The sequence below is a fragment of the Tasmannia lanceolata genome, unplaced genomic scaffold (assembly GCF_043159265.1).
Source record: "Tasmannia lanceolata isolate RefF3 unplaced genomic scaffold, GAP_Taslan_0.1 ptg000015l, whole genome shotgun sequence".
Lineage (NCBI taxonomy): Eukaryota > Viridiplantae > Streptophyta > Magnoliopsida > Canellales > Winteraceae > Tasmannia > Tasmannia lanceolata.
In genome coordinates this window covers 62,180,752-62,197,847 of record NW_027518692.1, presented here as the reverse complement: position 1 = coordinate 62,197,847, position 17,096 = coordinate 62,180,752, and the positions used below count along the sequence as shown (strand labels likewise).

The 17,096-nt window shown below is 38.8% G+C and overlaps 3 protein-coding genes across 4 annotated transcripts in view; 2 read left to right on the top strand and 1 right to left on the bottom strand.

The window, feature by feature from the left end:
* Positions 1–1,671, top strand: part of SS3 (starch synthase 3) — a 29,789-nt gene extending 28,118 nt beyond the window's left edge. For both annotated transcript variants that reach the window (XM_077397806.1, XM_077397805.1), the window contains one exon: positions 1,195–1,671. In XM_077397806.1, coding sequence (XP_077253921.1) covers positions 1,195–1,324 — 130 coding nt within the window. In that variant the 3' untranslated portion in view covers positions 1,325–1,671. The remainder of the gene's footprint in view (positions 1–1,194) is intronic.
* Positions 1,672–4,692: 3,021 nt separating this feature from the next.
* Positions 4,693–6,209, top strand: LOC143846450 (uncharacterized). Its single transcript, XM_077354886.1, has one exon. The coding sequence runs from the start codon at positions 5,404–5,406 to the stop codon at positions 5,938–5,940; it is 537 nt and encodes a 178-aa protein (XP_077211001.1). The 5' UTR covers positions 4,693–5,403; the 3' UTR covers positions 5,941–6,209.
* A 4,117-nt stretch (positions 6,210–10,326) lies between these two features.
* Positions 10,327–11,398, bottom strand: LOC143846447 (heterodimeric geranylgeranyl pyrophosphate synthase small subunit 2, chloroplastic-like). Its single transcript, XM_077354885.1, has one exon. The coding sequence runs from the start codon at positions 11,349–11,351 to the stop codon at positions 10,392–10,394; it is 960 nt and encodes a 319-aa protein (XP_077211000.1). The 5' UTR covers positions 11,352–11,398; the 3' UTR covers positions 10,327–10,391.
* Between the last annotated feature and the right edge of the window lie 5,698 nt (positions 11,399–17,096).

Here is a 17,096-nt window from a genome sequence, read left to right as displayed (position 1 = left end):
CTTTACTTCCATACAAGCCCGAAAGTGGAAGCTAGGAGCAAACTCTCCAAAGTCCTACCTCTAAAAGGCAAAGGGGTGAAACTCCATGACTCAATATGACCTGCGACGGGACTAGGAAGAACCCAACTAACTAGAAAGAGGCAAAGGACAAAGTACCACCACTCACAAATAAACATGCCATGAAGGAGAAGGTGATCAATGGACGCTATTATATGCTTGCATTGAATCCTTTGCTACATCAAGTCATACCTTGGGAGGGGTATCTTTCATCCAACGAGAGTGATTTACCTTTACCTTACTTCCTACTTTGTGCATGAACAATGACCTGCACAATGCCTATCACTACAAAAAGTGAAGTTTGTGGTCTCACCTATTCTTTGCCTCCAAGTAGTCTTGTTCGATATGCTTCAACTTCTTTATTAATCTGGAAGTTCTATATAAAGATGTTCATCGAACGTGAGAAAAGAGACTCAGAGAACAAAGAGCAGGGAAACATTTTCTTTGAAAGTGAAAGAAGAGTGACGTCTCTTTTCATTTCGTAAACACCTCTCTCTCTTTCTCTCTCTCTCTCTCTCTCTCTCTCTCTCTCTCTCTCTCTCTCTCTCTCTCTCATTTTCTGCTGCTGGTTGCCCTTCCTGTTATTATTTCAATTTTGTTTGGTAAATTGTTTCTTTTCAAGTCATCTTTTGAAGATTAATTTTAGTGGGCAATTGTTACAGCCCGTTAAACCTTTACTAAAAGACAGTGCGTGCCTTTTTTGTGTTGGTACGGGAATCTCATATCCCCTTATTTATTCTTGATAGTTCTTTTCTGATCAGAGCTTATTGTCCAAAACCCTCGGACAGTTGAATCTTATTGTTTTTCAGCCGCAACAGATTTTTTGGATGCTTACCATCTGGTTCAAACCTATTTTTCGTACTTTTAATTTTGATATAGTTGATCTAGGACTATACATTCCTGTGCCGAATGGTACCCCTTCCCACTTTTGATCATCTGCTCAGTGTGGGACTGGAGTACTGGACAATCCCATAATGTCTGGTGGTACCCAACCAGTTCAAGTGTACAATATGCTGACAAAAGGTACAAAAAATCACACAATGGGTGCTCATACATAAAGAAATCTGTGGTGATGATGTAGAGTTCTTTCTGGTTCTTTTTTCTCTTCTTAATATAAATAATTGGGGTCTTTTTCAGAGCAATCTCTGCCTGGTATGATGGCCGGGATTGGTTTAACTCATTATGCAAGAATGTGATGGAGCAAGATTGGTCATGGAACCGCCCTGCACTAGACTACATGGAGCTCTATCACGCAGCCCGTAAATAAACCCTGGTCATGATATTCTGGATTGCTTCAACTCCTAATGCAACAAAGTGATGGAGCAAGATTAGTATTGGAACCAACACCCCACGTTGGAGTATAAGGAGCTCTACATGCACAGATCAAGGCACTTTCAATACTGTTCGTTATCGGCTTGTACAGAGGTACCTATTTTATTTTATTGTATTTTATATATATTTTTTAATTAGTTCCAAGCTTGAGTACCTTCTTAACCTCTCTATGTCCACTTGAATAATACATGGTACTCTCAATGAAGATCTTGTGATTCATCAGTTTCATGTATTTCAACAATGGCTGGAAATGAAATAATGCAGTACAATGGTTCAATGACTTGGAATGAGGATGGAAATTCAATTGAAATGTCTGATTGCTCAAGAAGTCATGAATTATTTATGCCCCATATAAAAATTTACGAATTCTCGTATTTTTCAAATTACATGTGAATTTTAATAATTTAAACACGAATTAAAAAAATGAAACAGACATTGTTGTGAAAATCGAACTCACATCCCAATCTAGCAAACACATGAGCTTAACCATCCTTCAAAAATAAGTATATACAGTAGATATGCATGTCATAAATCCCAAGCTTTTCCCCTTGTTTTTTCCCTAAACATTTGCCTCTTAGGAAAAATACTAAATGTGTGTCTTAACAAATAGCCTCTTCACACGTTAACAACAACTTCCTTCCTGAAGGGGTCTGCCTAACCCCAACTTACCTACCAAAGGAAAAAACAACTTCCTCCAGTATTTTATATTTTTTCTAAAAATGACAAATCCATCCCTCCATGCGCCCTGTGGCATGTACGGAATTGTTTGGTTCCATTCTAAGTTAGGCAGCCCTTAGCAGCACTCTAACTATTATACCTATAGGAATGCTAAGCTAAGGGCGCCCTTGCAAAACTGCTAAACTGAAGGGTGCCCTTGCAAAAACCAACCAATAAGGGCGTCCCCATTGGATTCACTTCGCTATAGTACATTCATTTTTCCTTTATTTTTTACATTTCCAGTGCTATTATAAATGCACTATGATGACGTGAATCTAACGGAGGCGCCCTTGGTGCTGATTTTTGCAAGGGCAACCTTCAGTTTAACTTCCAAACCATTCCTGTGTAAGATTATAATAAGAATTAGGTTTAGAGTTACCCAAAGAGGCCCTTTCCCTAGAGCAGCTGACTATACAGTAGTGAAATATGTAGGGGTGCAAACTCGGGTCGAATCTTTGGAATTCGGGTTGAATTTTTTACCCAGGGTTCTGGTTATTTCCAATTCATTTTTAGCAAAAGCTCAACCCGACCTGACCATTCTTTGATTTACCTAATATTTCTAGGGGTGAAGCTTGGGTCCGTTGGGGTTGAGCTTTTGCTAAAAAAATGCCTTGGAATTAACCTGATCCCGGCCCCATTTTAGTGTCCGTTTGTATGCAGGTTTATTAGAAGTAGAAGGAAAGGAAAATGACAATATTTACATAGTGGAAGTAAAATTCCTCGCAACCAAGTAGAGGGAACGGTGCAGGTCAACCAAATGTCCATGGAAATGGGAAAATGACATCAATTTTCATCTATTCCCTGTGGAAAACCCATTTTTTGGTGTCAACCAAATGGACCTTTTAGAAAGACTAAGGTACGGAAATGATATATTCATCCCCTTTTCTTCCTTGGGCCAGCCCCTTGTGGTGTAAAAGCGTAGTCATAAAAATACACTAGAGGGGTCTGGCCTATTTGAGAAGAGAGGAGGGGGGGGCGGTGGATGTATCACTTCCCTGATTCATAACCTCTGAGAGGCAATTAGAACATGATTATGGTGATCCAGATTGTTGATCTTCTGAATTGTGATTAAGGACAGATTAGCACTACCATGTTTTGATAATAAGATGAATTCACCTTGTCTTTATAATTTAGCCAACCATCAAAGGCTATGACAATTCTCAGAAATCTCTCAGCAGCCAATTAAAAATGAAAGACAATATGAGTTCGCAGTTAGCCTGAATAACACAACATGGTAGTGCCAATATCAATAGCGATTTTCTTGTTTCAAAATAATTCAAGGAAACAATGCAGACACTTATTTTAATTTAAATACTTCTGCCATGATCGACTGTTGATAGCTTTTGGGATTTGGAACAGCTTTTAACAACAAATTAAAAAAGCAAAAATAAAGTGAGGAATCCTATTATTGAAATAAGGTGAGTGCTTATACCATTTTCGAATAATTTATTGTGTCCTCTTCTTTATCCTTGAGACCCACAGACAGACAACCAAAAGTGCTGGCATCATTTTCCATTTTAAGTAGTGTCTCCCACTCAAAATCAACTACTTTCTTGTATCTGTGGAGATTACTCTCAACCCCTACTTGTCCACTCCTTAATTCTAAGCTACTGATATTAGCACCACCATGATAATGACAAAAAAATTATCCTGTCCTTTTCTTTTTAATTGGCTGCTGGGAGCTTTTTGGGAAGGCTACTGATATTGACACTGCCATTTTAATAATTGCACAAAATCAGTTTGTCCTTTCTTCTTTAATTAGCTTCTGTGGGAACAGTAATTACATTTGACAGCTGTTTAAATAATAGCAGACAAGATATGTCAGTGCAATTATGAAAACATGGTAGTGTTTTAATAATTGGACAATCTCAGCTTGTTTGGGAATTGTAATAACCTTTGATCGTTGTTTAAACTAAGGGTTTTGTTAAGCAATCGTTAAGTGCATTGGAAATGATTTTTTACACATCTTTTTATAATAAATTCACACAATATGAGTATTTTTATCAAACGGAGTGTAAAATGATTGTAAAAAATCATTTCCAATGCACGGATTTTTTTTTTATTCTTGGGACTTTTGTGGAATTTCCGCAGGAAACCCACGTTTGGTTGGTGGGCCCAAAATAACCCCGCACGAAACCCTAAGAAGGAGAAAAAAATACTCCCAGGAACCAAAATAGTCCCAGCAACCAAAATAAGCTTGCAGGGAGAACTTTTTTCCTTCCCATCAGTTCAAGCAACCAAACAAAGCATTTTTTTTTCCCACCATAGTCCGGTCAACCAAACATGGGATTTTTATTTTACGGGGATAATTCCAGGAGAGTTTTTTTTCCCACCAATCTCCCGGGAAGTTTTTTGTTCCACAAAAATCCCAAGAACCGAAAAAATTCAGACAACCAAACGGTGGTGTGCCAAGATCAATAACTTTTGACAGCTGGCCAAATAATAAAAGACAGAATGAGTTTGTTTCATTATCAAAACAGTGCAGTGCAGTGCAGATATCAGCAGCCATATTCTACAGTTCTTAATAGTTAGTTGTACTTGCAAACTGTCTTGCATTAAAAACTGGGGGCCTTCTCCTTTCTATTTCCAGCTTTCTATTTTCCAAACATCCATTTCTCACGTCTTTCAACTTTGAAGAAGAGCAAACCAACCGTCCAAAAAAGAAACTCTCAATGCCTCAAAAAAGAAAAAAAAAAACTCTTTCTTTCACCCATCAAATTCAATCACTCATCTGAGAAGACCCCTCGTCAGGACATGGCGGTCCACATAAACAATATACAACGCTTCTCTCCTGTCCTCCACTCCCATTTTCATCTATCAAAAAATTTCCCCAAACCCATGAAAAAAACTTCATTGGAAAAGGAGAAGTAAACCCACTCAGACCCATATCTCAAAGCCAATTTTAATGTCTCTTTTTTTCTTCCTGGTTACAAATGTACGAATTTACTTGGGTGGATAAAGTTGCAGAGATCAGGCCAGTCCCTCCTCTCCACCTTTCTAAATCCGAAGTCAGATTTTTCAGAAAGTTGTTTTGAAATCAAAGAATCCCCCATTTTGAGAAATCTCCCGAACCAATGTTTTCCGTATATAGGGAAAAGTAAATGCTGGGTTACTGTTGGGGATATGTTTCATTTCATCAGTTTTTTTCTTTCTTTTTATGGTTGATTTCTTCTTTTTGGTTTTTTGAGAAAAACCCATCTATAAGAAACCCTAGAAAATATTGTTTCTGATGCTTCATACTAGGTTTTCTTAGCTTCTTCACCCTCTACCATTTGTGGGTTTTGAGTCTTGACATACATGGCAGATGGGTATGGGGTTTTCAACATGGGGAGTGACTTTAGATCAGTTAGAGATGAAGAGTTTGATGAAGAAGATGTTTGGACTCTGATAAACGAGAGCACGGATAGTAGTCCAAAGGTTAGAAAACCTAAGGATTCATCTGTTTCTGCTCTCAGGCGTGTCCCAACTTCTTTTAGAATGATCCCAAAGGCTAACCCCACTCCTGAGGGGAGAACTATTCAACAATCTGCCCCTATGAATATTCCTGACTGGTCAAAAATTTATAGAAAAAAAGGTTCTGAAAATCCTTGTTTTGGAGGAGGTTCTTGGGCTGATGATGGTCATGGTCATGGTCATGATGATGTTGTTGATGATGATGAGGGTGTTGATGATGATGATGATTGGATTCCTCCTCATGAATTGGTTGCTAAAAAGCTTGCAAGTGCCCAAATCTCCTCTTTTTCTGTATGTGAAGGGGTTGGAAGAACACTCAAGGGAAGAGATCTCAGCAAGGTGAGAAATGCCATTCTGACTAGAACTGGTTTTTTGGAGTAACATGGCTCAAAACCTTTACTATAACTGGTTTTTTGGAGTAACATAGCCCAAAACCCTTGGAGCTTCTATCTTGCTTTTGTTCTTCTTATGTATTTGTGCATTTAAGCCGATTTATATGTTGTTGGGTTATAGCTAGATTTGAGAGGTTTCTAATGGCAGTTAGTGTGGCTACCTTTTGGGTTTTTATAGTGTTTTTTGGCACCCTGAAACTCTCTTGTGATGCTTTTTGTTTACTTGAAAAGGAATAGATTATTGTGACTGTTATAAGATGGGCAGCAATCACTAGAAAAGTAAACGAATGGGTCTTTTTTAGGAATGAAAAGACCTACTTTTATGCTTTGTTCTTCGATACCTTTCTTGTATTTTGTTGTGCTATACTAACGTCTGAGAAGAAAGAACTGTCACATGACCTGTTATATTTTTCTCTGTTTTCACAACCAGCCCATGCTATTAAGTAAATAATAACTTTGTTCTGATTGTTAAGGGTTTATTTTGACATGTTTATTTGTCATAAACAAACCCCATGAATAAGTTGTAATTTCTAATAAAGCACTTTAGCAGATGATTTCATATAATAACTACTTGTCTGGGAGTTGGCAAGACCAAAGATTCCCTGCCTAAGAAGCAAACCCTCTCCATTTGTGGAACTTTTAAGTTTTTAGTCTTTAGATTATTCTGTAATTCAGTCTTTGGTGGGTCTATCTTCTGTAACGAAAGGATGGTTTAATGATTTTGATCTCACTCGGATGAGTTTGTTTTCAGGGTCTATTGTCAAACAGTCTGATGTCTATCCTCGAATGTGAGTATAGGAGGATAAATTCCTTTAGATCATATCATCTCTGCTCCTCTCTTCCTTTGGATGTTGTTAGTAAGCTCCATTAATGCATCTTATAGATTTCCTCATCATCACTCCCTAGACAGTGTTGTTGCTGCTGAAATTCTGATTGGCTCTCGGAATAGGTCTCACGCTGAGCTCGGGTCCCAGGGGACCCTTCTATATCTAAATCAAACAAGTACACAATAATACGAGCTGAGCTGAGCGAGAAAGATAAGTGGGGATGAATTGTGAGAGTTTGGTCTCCCTTTTATAGAGAAGGTGCAGGCAGTTATGGAAACCTGCCTTTCTCGGAGTCTTTTGTGATCGGAGGCCCTCCCAGAAATTTTGATTTGCAAGTTTAGCCAGCTGCTGTCGAGGTTGGTTTATAGGGTTTCTAGAAGAGTTACAAAAAATGACCTTTTTACCCTTTGCCACCTCTTGACCCGTGGTGCCACGTGTCAGGCTCCCATTAGAGGTCGGATTTTACCCCAACAAGGGTGATTTCTGATTAATCTCTACCTGATTATGTTGGATGGATTCTTTGCCCTATGCCAAATCTGGGTCGACCCGTTTCTACACTCGAATCGGATGTGGATTCACGTGGGGCACACCTAGATTCTTGTCGTGGCTGTGTCCCGCAAAAATCCAATTTTTTCGGACGAATCCAACACATCTTTCTCTATTCTGAAAATTTATATCTTTTCTTCTTAACTTATTTATATAAAAATATAACTCATCCCCTCTTAATAAAGAACCTAGTGCCTCATCCTGGGCGTGTATATATATGTGTGTAAATAATTTTAACTTTTATTTAATAAAAATTACTGAATCCACGAATCCTACTTTTGGGGGTCTGCTGAATCCAACACCTTGAGTCCGTGTCGGTCCCAACACACGAATCCGAAAACACAGCTACCTGGTAGTTTTGAACTCTTATTGATACCAATGAGAGATGGAGTGTAAGGGTAAAAACAATATAAGTAAAATTTCTCCAGAAAATGCACGCCCTGACATGGTTCAAGCAAAATGTGCATTTAGGACAATTTTTATGAGTAAAATTAGAAATGGCAATAATTGGCAGCTTACCTTTATAAGTTCTATTAGGAAAGTTGCCTTCTTTTCTTGCGGCTTGTGGTGGGGGAAGCTAAAAACTCATTGAGGATTCTTTATAAAAATCTTAAACACCCCTATGAAAAGGGCATGGGGCTCTCAAGTGGGTTTGTGGGATATGGATTAAATCCACTGTAATCCTTGTAATTTTGTTTTCTCATAGTAGAAGATCGTATTCTTGCCTGTGGATGTATGTATCTTGGTTGAACCACATAAAATATCAGTGTTCATCTTGTGATTTTAGTTTATTATTACTTTTCTGTTTACTTGCTCGATCGGATTGGATTTACCCAGCCGACTTTCTGTTTCATTTATTGTTAAGATATGAAAAAACATGTTTAATATATTTTAAAAAAAATCATTTATAAAATGAGGAAAGTGTTTCTACTCGGTCCCCTAGATAAGCTTATCTACTCCTCCCTTTAAAAAAATACAGTGGGCCCACACTGTTTGGATGATCCAAAGCATTCATTTGATAGGTCCTAACATAGATAGGGTGTGCCCAAAAAATCAGCACCAAAGGGTCATCCTAGCCCTTCGTTTTGTTGGGCACACCGTGTCCAAAATGGACGCATATAAACGTGGACGTTTATATGTGTCCATTCTGGGCACCACAAGGCACTACAAAACGAAGGGCTAGGATGACCCTTTGGTGCTGATTTTTTGGGCACACCCTATCCATGTTAAGACCTATCAAATGAATGCTTTGGATCATCCAAACAGCGTGGGCCCACTGTATTTTTTTAAAGGGAGGAGTAGATAAGCTTATCTAGGGGACGGAGTAGAAACACTTTCCTCTTATAAAATATATCATGGGTAAAGTTTAAAAAGTTGAGTCTAATATGTGTTTTCAATGTTTTCCCTTAAAATGCCATTTTTTGCCATTAAAATTATAAATGAGTTAAGGTCGAACCTACAATAGACCTGTTTAAAACGAAGTTTTGCCAACTATGATCGAGACTATTATAGACCTGTTTAAAACGAAGTTTTGCCAACTATGATCGAGACTATTGGCTTAGTGGACCACCATGAAAAGACCTCCATCTTGCTCCACAAGGACTCCCCATCTGACTATAATATCAATGCTGGATAAAAAAAATTGTGTTTGGCAATTAGTTTTTTATTCTCATTCTAGAATCAAGAATCAGAATGTATTTTATTTTAAGTGCTCCTGGCAACAAAATATATTGGACAAACTAGCATCAAATAATCAATTCTTCTGTTTTTATTTGGGCAGTGATAAATCGACTCCCTATGTGTCTTTCTCTCTCCTCTGGGTGAGAGAGAGAGAGAGAGAGAGATAGAGTCTGTTTATCACTCCCCTTTTATTTTTGTAGAATGACATTTGGCTGTGAGAGAAGACGGATAGGAGGCTTGAAAGGATAAGAGTGAGGGGAGCATGAAAACTTGAAAAGACCCTAAAAAATAGGGAAAAATTCTAATTTGAAGTAGCTATCTTTTGCTGAAGTATGCTTCTTTTGTTGAGCTTTTGAAGATGCCTTTTTTTTGTTGGTAGGTAGGCTGGGGTTTGGCGGACCCGACTAGTTTATTAAAGAACAAAAAGATGAAGAATTACATCTCTATGAGTAACAAGTCTGATGATTATCTATTCAGCTTTTGAAGATGCTTTATTGATAAAGGTTATTGGATCATCCCATTATAATATGATCAATTGCAATGGGTTAGGCTTGGGTAGATTATTTTGCTGGGTCCATTATTAACAGCATCAGTATTGATGGTGTGTTTCTGTGAAAATTTGATCCTTGAGTTAGCAAAGCCTGCCGATTCAAAGCCAGCAAACATTACTAAAAATTTAGAGTCCAATACTCAGTTTTTGACTGACAATTGGCTCTAAACATCCAACACAAACAGTGTCTAAGTGTGTTTAGTCCAAAAGCTGCATTGATAGGACCATACTAACCGTATTTTCCAATGTTCAGAAGCATAAATTCTTGAATTAAACGCAATTACTAGCCTCTATCCCATTCCTTTCACCCTACTTTCCAATGCTCAAAACAAGAAGACCCCCCTGAGAAACCCGTTCACTCTTACTTACCATTTCAAGAGAAAAGCAAAAAGAGGTAGGACACATAACTGTATCTCCAACCTCCTTTTGTCTCCTTTTCACACTTGGTATTAAAGGACCTAGGAAGGATTCAAAGGATCCGATTTGGGGGCCCAATGAAAAAGAATGGTCCCAATATTTTCATTTGTTAGTGTCTATTCAAGGGGGGTATTTTCATAAAATTTAAAGACCCAACTCAAAACTACAAACAACAATTGTTTCCACGACAATTTTCTCCTTGTTCTCATGTTTCTTCCCTCTTCCCTTTCCTAAGCCTAAAACTTAACCGTATCCAATGTAAATATGACCTAGGACACTCCGATGATGGACGGTTCCAATCAAACTGACCGTGGTGGATCGGATCGGATCCGAATCGGATCCTTTGACACCCCTATTAATAATCACAAACACCCATTTTATATTTCCATATATAAGAAATTTATCATGTGTCTTCCCTGTTCATGACATTACAAAACAAGTATTTTCCTCTTCCTTCTCCTCAAAACTACAGCACACATCAAGGAGGCTAGAAATGGGACCCACTTTTCCCACCTTGACCCCATCCAATTCCAACAATGCCAATGACCTAAACCTTTTAGCAGCTTCCAATTTGCTAAAGCCACCCCTCTTCTCATCTCTCCCAACACCATACAACATTCCATATACCATCCCAATGTAAAACCCATACCTCCTCAATCTCTCCACCTCATCTTCACTAGCCCCACCTAGAATGGCCCCACACGCGGCCCCACACGCGTAAAGCCCGCCTTCCTTCTTCTCAGACACTTTCCGGACCCAACCATCTACCGGACCCTCATCCATGGGGTCCTTGTACCATGTCACGTGCATATACTGCCCCTCCACCATCCCTTGTGCCCCCATAGCACGTGACATCTCAACAATCACCCCTAGAGCCCGATCCGAAACATCGTTAACGGATTGAACCATCAATTCGTATCCCAGCGGGAGAATTGCGTCACCGGAGAGAAGCTCAATGTTGGCGGGGTAGGCCGCCGGGCCGGGCTTTTGGGCTTCGCCGGGTTTTCCGAGTACATTCGGCATGTGCTCGTGGGTGAAGGAAGCGGCGTGCATGAGGTGAAGAGCACTAGCAGCGGCGATTGAGTGCGTACGTTGTCCTCCGGCGAGGTCGCATGCGGCCACCAATAGGGCTGGGGCCATGGTACGCGGGGCCGACATGACCAAGTTGTGTAAAGGCTCGTGCATGGTGAGTGGGTCTCGTATAGGGAGGGCCTGCTCTAGGTGGGCCTCGATTTCTTCGTTTATGGAGGCCCAGTAAGCCTTACCATCGAACATGGAGATGTTAATGGGTCTGTAAGAGGAGGATGAATGCTTGATGGAGCGTCTGTGGAGGGGACTGAGTCTTGGGTTGAAAGAGAAGTGAATGAGTTTTGAAGCCATTGATGGTTAAGTGAAGGAAGATAGGTTTGAAGAGGGGGGGAATTTTTATATTGGGAGATCTGTAGAGAGCAAGACAGTGTGGAACCTGTGATTCACCTTTTCGGCAAGTTGTTTTTTTTTACTTTTATTTTTGGGACCCACATGAGAATATGTTTTAGCAATGGAGACAGTTCATCTTGTAGAACATCACGTGGTGTTCCACATGTAGTTTTGGTCCTTTTGGAGTTCAAATAAGGGGTTGAACTCAGGCCTAATTGGGCCTGGTTGAGCCCAACCCAATGACCCAAAGCCCCAGCTTAAACCTCGGGTCCAGGAGGGTCAACCCTAACCCAACCCGCCTTTAAAAATCTCTCCGCCCTAACGCAACCCCTTTTTTCAACTGTGGCGGGATTAGATAAGATTGGGTTCAGGTTGGCCTGGGGCAAAAATAAAACAAAATATGAAAAAAAAAATATTTCTAAGATTTTAAAACCGTGTTAAAATTAGGGGAATTAGGGGTCGGATTCCAGTCAGGTCAAGTTGCCCAAGAACTCAACCCTAGCCCAACCCAAAATTAAATTGGATTGGCTTTTCCCAACCCAATACAAAGAAATGCCAACCTAAATCTGATCCAAAATCGGGTTGAAACCGTCAGATTTGGGTGGGTTGGGCCTGGCCCAAGTTGCACCCCTAACTACAAATGTGAAGCTTTTAGCTTTCCTTAAATGAGGCTTGATGGATCAAAGGTCTAGGATTATCCGATTGAGTTCTTATCAACGGATTGGTTCACGTGCCCTTGAACAGAACCTAGTCCAAAAGGAGTACTGTGGGAAGTAGTATTTTTACCTTCAAAAAATAATGGGCCGCCTCATTTGAGAAGACTCATCAATTGTTTCCATAGAAAGGTCTTCCTTTTTAATGTTTGTGCCGAAGGGCCGGCTGGTCTTTGATTTTTATTTTGGATCTAAGTTCGGCCTGTCTATTGTACTATTTCTACCACCAACTTATTTGATTAGAATAGTTTTTAATGAGCTGCTATATGGAGATCTAATATGATAGGTGGATATGTGTGTCAGTATAAATCAAGGTTTAAAATTTCGGTTTCGGTACCGGAAGAAATTTCAAAATTTCGGTCGGTCGAAATCTGGTACAAAAATCGAAACCAATATTTTATTCAATAATAAATTTAGGCCAAAATTTCGGTGAAATATTAAATTAATTAAAAAAAAAAAACAGATTTTTGGGTCAAATTTCAGAAAAACCGAAATTTCGACCAAAATTCTGAAAATTCGGCCGAAATAAATGACCGTTTCAGTTTTTGGTGGTTTTGGTGTCGGTCTCCACCGAAATCCAAAATTGGTCGAAATTTGAAACCATGGTATAAATACACGCCCACAGAAAAGTAAAGTAGGGCTCACCAATTAAATGATCTAACCCGTTCATTTCTTTGTCCTCGCCATTGATAAGATGATCCTAACCCTCAGATATATCTTGTTTAAAATAGATGGCTCAAAAAGTTAAAAAACATCGATATAAAATCTTCCTTAATTCAAAGGATTAAGATCATCATCCTATGGAGAAGATGTGTGAGGCCTAGCCTATCTACAGCATATGCAGCAGAGACACAAATGAACGGGTCAGATCAGCTTAAATGGTGGGGACCACTTTAAATTTTTATGAGCTATGTATTTGCAGTGAGATACATGCTCAAGGATCTAAAATTATAAATAAATAAAAAACACTTTGTTTAAATATTTATACACATTATTTTAAAGAAAAATATGACTGAACAAATGTACAAAGTGAAAGCTACTTGTTCAATGATCCAAACCATTCATTTACTAGGCTGCTCTGACAGGGGTGGGGTCACGTAAAACTTTGACCCGGATAGGGCAATTTTAAGCTGGTGTGTGGCCGTAAAGTCAAGTATTTTTCAAAAAGTACTGTGAGGCCCACTACATAGGATACTCATTTGTAGGGCCACAACGTAAATAGGCTCTACGCCATAAATCATCTCTATAGGATGATCCTAACACTTTGATCTATAGAGGTTTACATAATGTGCAGTGCAGTCCATCTGACTTCTGTAGATGGAGGGTTAGGATTATCCTGTGGAGATGATCTATGTTGTACATCCTAACAAATGATCGGTTTGGATCACCCTATGAAGTGGGCCCCATTGTACTTATAGCAAAATACTAGACTTTACTGCCACACTGTATAAAACCTCATTGTCCATTTAAATGCCACAAATTAGTGGCTTATCCCACCTTGGGTTTCCCCTCCTTATTATAGTTTTCTTTGATAAAATTCTTTACCATAAAAAATAAAATAAAATTATCCCATGCAGATGGATTTTGATTTCATTATAGCAAGTTCTAGCATATGCGACCCTACTTGTAATTTTAAGATGACGTAGGATGTCCCAACCCCTTTCGGGAGTAGGACTAGTCCCTACGGATACGTGCAACGCCCACTCACCATGTGTATCAGGTAAGTCGGGGGCGGAATTCGAACACTCGTCAACTGGACGGAGCTGACGGCGTGGGGGAAAAGACCAAAATGCCCTCATCTTCCCCAACTGAAAATTAGGGTTTTCATACTTGAAAATTAAAAATTGGGGTTTGATTCAAACCCTTGCTGATTTACTAACATAAACCCTCCATTTAGGAGTTTTATTTGTCTTCATTCACATCATTATAATGATTTGCGCAAAAACTCTAATGTTTTAGGGCTTTATTTTTTTGTTTTTTTCTTGAAATGTGGGTTTGATGTAGCCACGGGGTGGGATTCGATTGTCTGTGGTGAAGGTGACGGCCGTGGCCAGAGATGGCGACAAAGGCGGTGGCCGAAGGGGCGACGGCGGCGGTGGGAAATGGCGTAACCCTAATCCCTCTGCAAATGAGGATATTTTTGTCCTCAAAATATTAACCATGGTTAGTTTTAGTCTTTCCGTCAGGTTAAACTGACGGATAGTTGACGAAAGGGGTGTACTTGTAACGTTTTGAAACCACAGGCTTTTTAAACTTTAGGGGTTAAGTTGAATGTGTCAGAAACCACAGGGGGGTCTAAGTGTATTTTCCCTTTTTTTTTTTTGAAATGGTATATATATATATATATATATATATATATATAGAGAGAGAGAGAGAGAGAGAGAGAGAGAGAGAGAGAGAGAGAGAGAGAGAAATGTAGCTACATATACGTGTAGCTAACTTAGCTACACCGACGGCTTAAAATACAGTGGGCCCCACATTTTTTGGTTGATGCAAACCATTCATTTGATGGGCCCTCACATAGATAAGGTGTGCCCACAAAATCAGCTCCATAGGATTATCCCAACCCTACGATTTGTTGAGGCAAAAATGGACGTGTAAAAGCTTTCACAAATCTGTCCATTTTTGCCTCCACAGTTTGAAGGGTTGGGATCATCCGATGGAGCTGATATTTTGGGCACACCCTATCTATGTGAGGGCCTATCAGATGAATGGTTTGGATCAGCCATATGTGTTAAGTGAAGCTTACACATACGTGTAGCTAAGTTAGCTACACCGACGACTTAAAATACAGTGGGCCCACATTGTTTGGCTGATCCAAACCATTCATCTGATAGGCCCTCACATAGATAGGGTGTGCCCAAAATATCAGCTCCATCGGATGATCCCAACCCTTCAAACTGTGGAGGCAAAAATGGACAGATTTGTGAAGGCTTTTACACGTCCATTTTTGCCTCAACAAATCGTAGGGTTGGGATGATCCTATGGAGCTGATTTTTTGGGCACACTCTATCTATGTGAGGGTCCATCAAATGAATGGTTTGCATCACCGAAACAATGTGGGGCCCATTGTATTTTAAGGCGTCGGTGTAGCTAAGTTAGCTACACGTATGTGTAGCTACACTTTTCTCATATATATATATATATATATATATATATATATATATATATATATATATATATATATATATATATATATATATATATATATATATATGAGAAAAGTGAGGCTACTCGGTCGTGTAGCTAAGTTAGCTACACCACAGTGCTATTTTTCCGTCACTAAACGCATAAAGCGTGTCTAACGTCCGATCAAACCCATCTCAAACGTTAATTTGAAAAGGCTATTGAGTTTAAAAAAACCCCTATCTTCTCTCCCCTTTTTCTCTCCACCAAAATAGGGAAACCCAAACTAGCGAAACAGGAAAACCCAACCCATCTTCTCGTCGTTTCTCCCCACCGAAACCCTATCGTTTCTCCAATCCAAACCACTGAAAGAGGAGAAAGCCCTATCGTTTGCAGAACCATCGAGGAAGAAGGTGCGCTCCTCACTTTTGTACTTTTTTAATCTTTCTCTTTGTTCTCTCAAACAAAACCTCCTTGGGAGGGTAGTAGCGAAGAAAAACGAAATGATTGTTCCTATTTTTTTATGTTTATTGTTTTACACAAAAGAAAACACCGAAACAGGTAAACCCTTTTTCGTTTCTCTAATCTTCTCTTTCGTTTTTCTCTGAAGAGGGGTTTTAGGCAACAAGGCTTCATTTTCTCTTCTGTATCTCTGTTTTGTTTTGTTTTCTTTCTAATGTAAGATCTATTCTCGATCTGTGTTTTCTTTTGTGTTCTTCATTTTAAGGTTTCTTATTTCTATTTTGATGTCTGCCTCTTTCATGTGTCTAGGGTTTTAGTTTTCTCTTGGATTCTTATATTAGGGCTTTTTCTTTTTTCTTTTTCTGTAGAGATTGAGATATGATTTTTTTCTTTTTTCTTTTTTCTGTAGAGATTGAGATATGATTTTTTTTTCCTTTTTTCTTTTTCTGTACAGATTGAGATGTGATTATTTTTTTTCTTTTATCTTTTTTCTGTAGAGATTGAGATATGATTTTTTTTGTTTTCTTGTTTTGTATAGATTGAGATATGAGTAATCATTTTGTTGATGTCTACCTCTTTTATGTGTTTAGGATTTTAATTTTCTCTTGGATTCTTATATTAGGGTTTTTTTTCTTTTTTCTTTTTTGTTGTTTTGTAGAGATATGATGAATTCTCTGTTGGATTCCTATTTTAGGATTTCTTTTTTTCTTATTCTTGTTCTTCTGTAGGAATTGAAATATGAGGAGTCCTTGTGTAGATTTCTTGTTCTTTCATGATTTCTTTGAGGCTACTGCTCTTTCATGATTTCTTTGGATTCCTATTTTAGGATTTCATTTTTCTTCGCTACTGCCCTCCCAAGGGGGTTTTGTTTGAGAGAACAAGGAGAAAGATTAAAAAGTACAAAAGCGAGGAGCGTACCTTCTTCCTCGATGGTTCTGCAAACTATAGGGCTTTCTCCTCTTTCAGTGGTTTGGATTGGAGAAACAATAGGGTTTCGATGGGGAGAAACGACGAGAAGATGGGTTGGGTTTTCCTGTTTCGCTAGTTTGGGTTTCCCTATTTCGGTGGAGAGAAAAAGGGGAGAGATTTTTTTTTTTTTAACGCAATAGCCTTTTCAAATTAACGGTTGAGATGGGTTTGATCGGACGTTAGACACACTTTATGCTTTAAGTGACGGAAAAATAGCGCTGTGGTGTAGCTAATTTAGCTACACGACCGAGTAGCCTCACCTCTCTCTCTCTCTCTCTCTCTCTATATATATATATATATATATATATATATATATATATATATATATATATATATATATATATATATATATATGAGAAAACATTTCCTACACACTTGTGTAGGTAAGTTACCTACACACTAGCTTAAAATACAGTGGGGGGCCCACATTGTTTGG

Excerpts from the sequence above, each read along its gene's own strand:
- LOC143846447 (XM_077354885.1), bottom strand. The coding sequence starts at position 11,351 with ATGGCTTCAAAACTCATTCACTTCTCTTTCAACCCAAGACTCAGTCCC.
- LOC143846450 (XM_077354886.1), top strand. The coding sequence starts at position 5,404 with ATGGCAGATGGGTATGGGGTTTTCAACATGGGGAGTGACTTTAGATCA.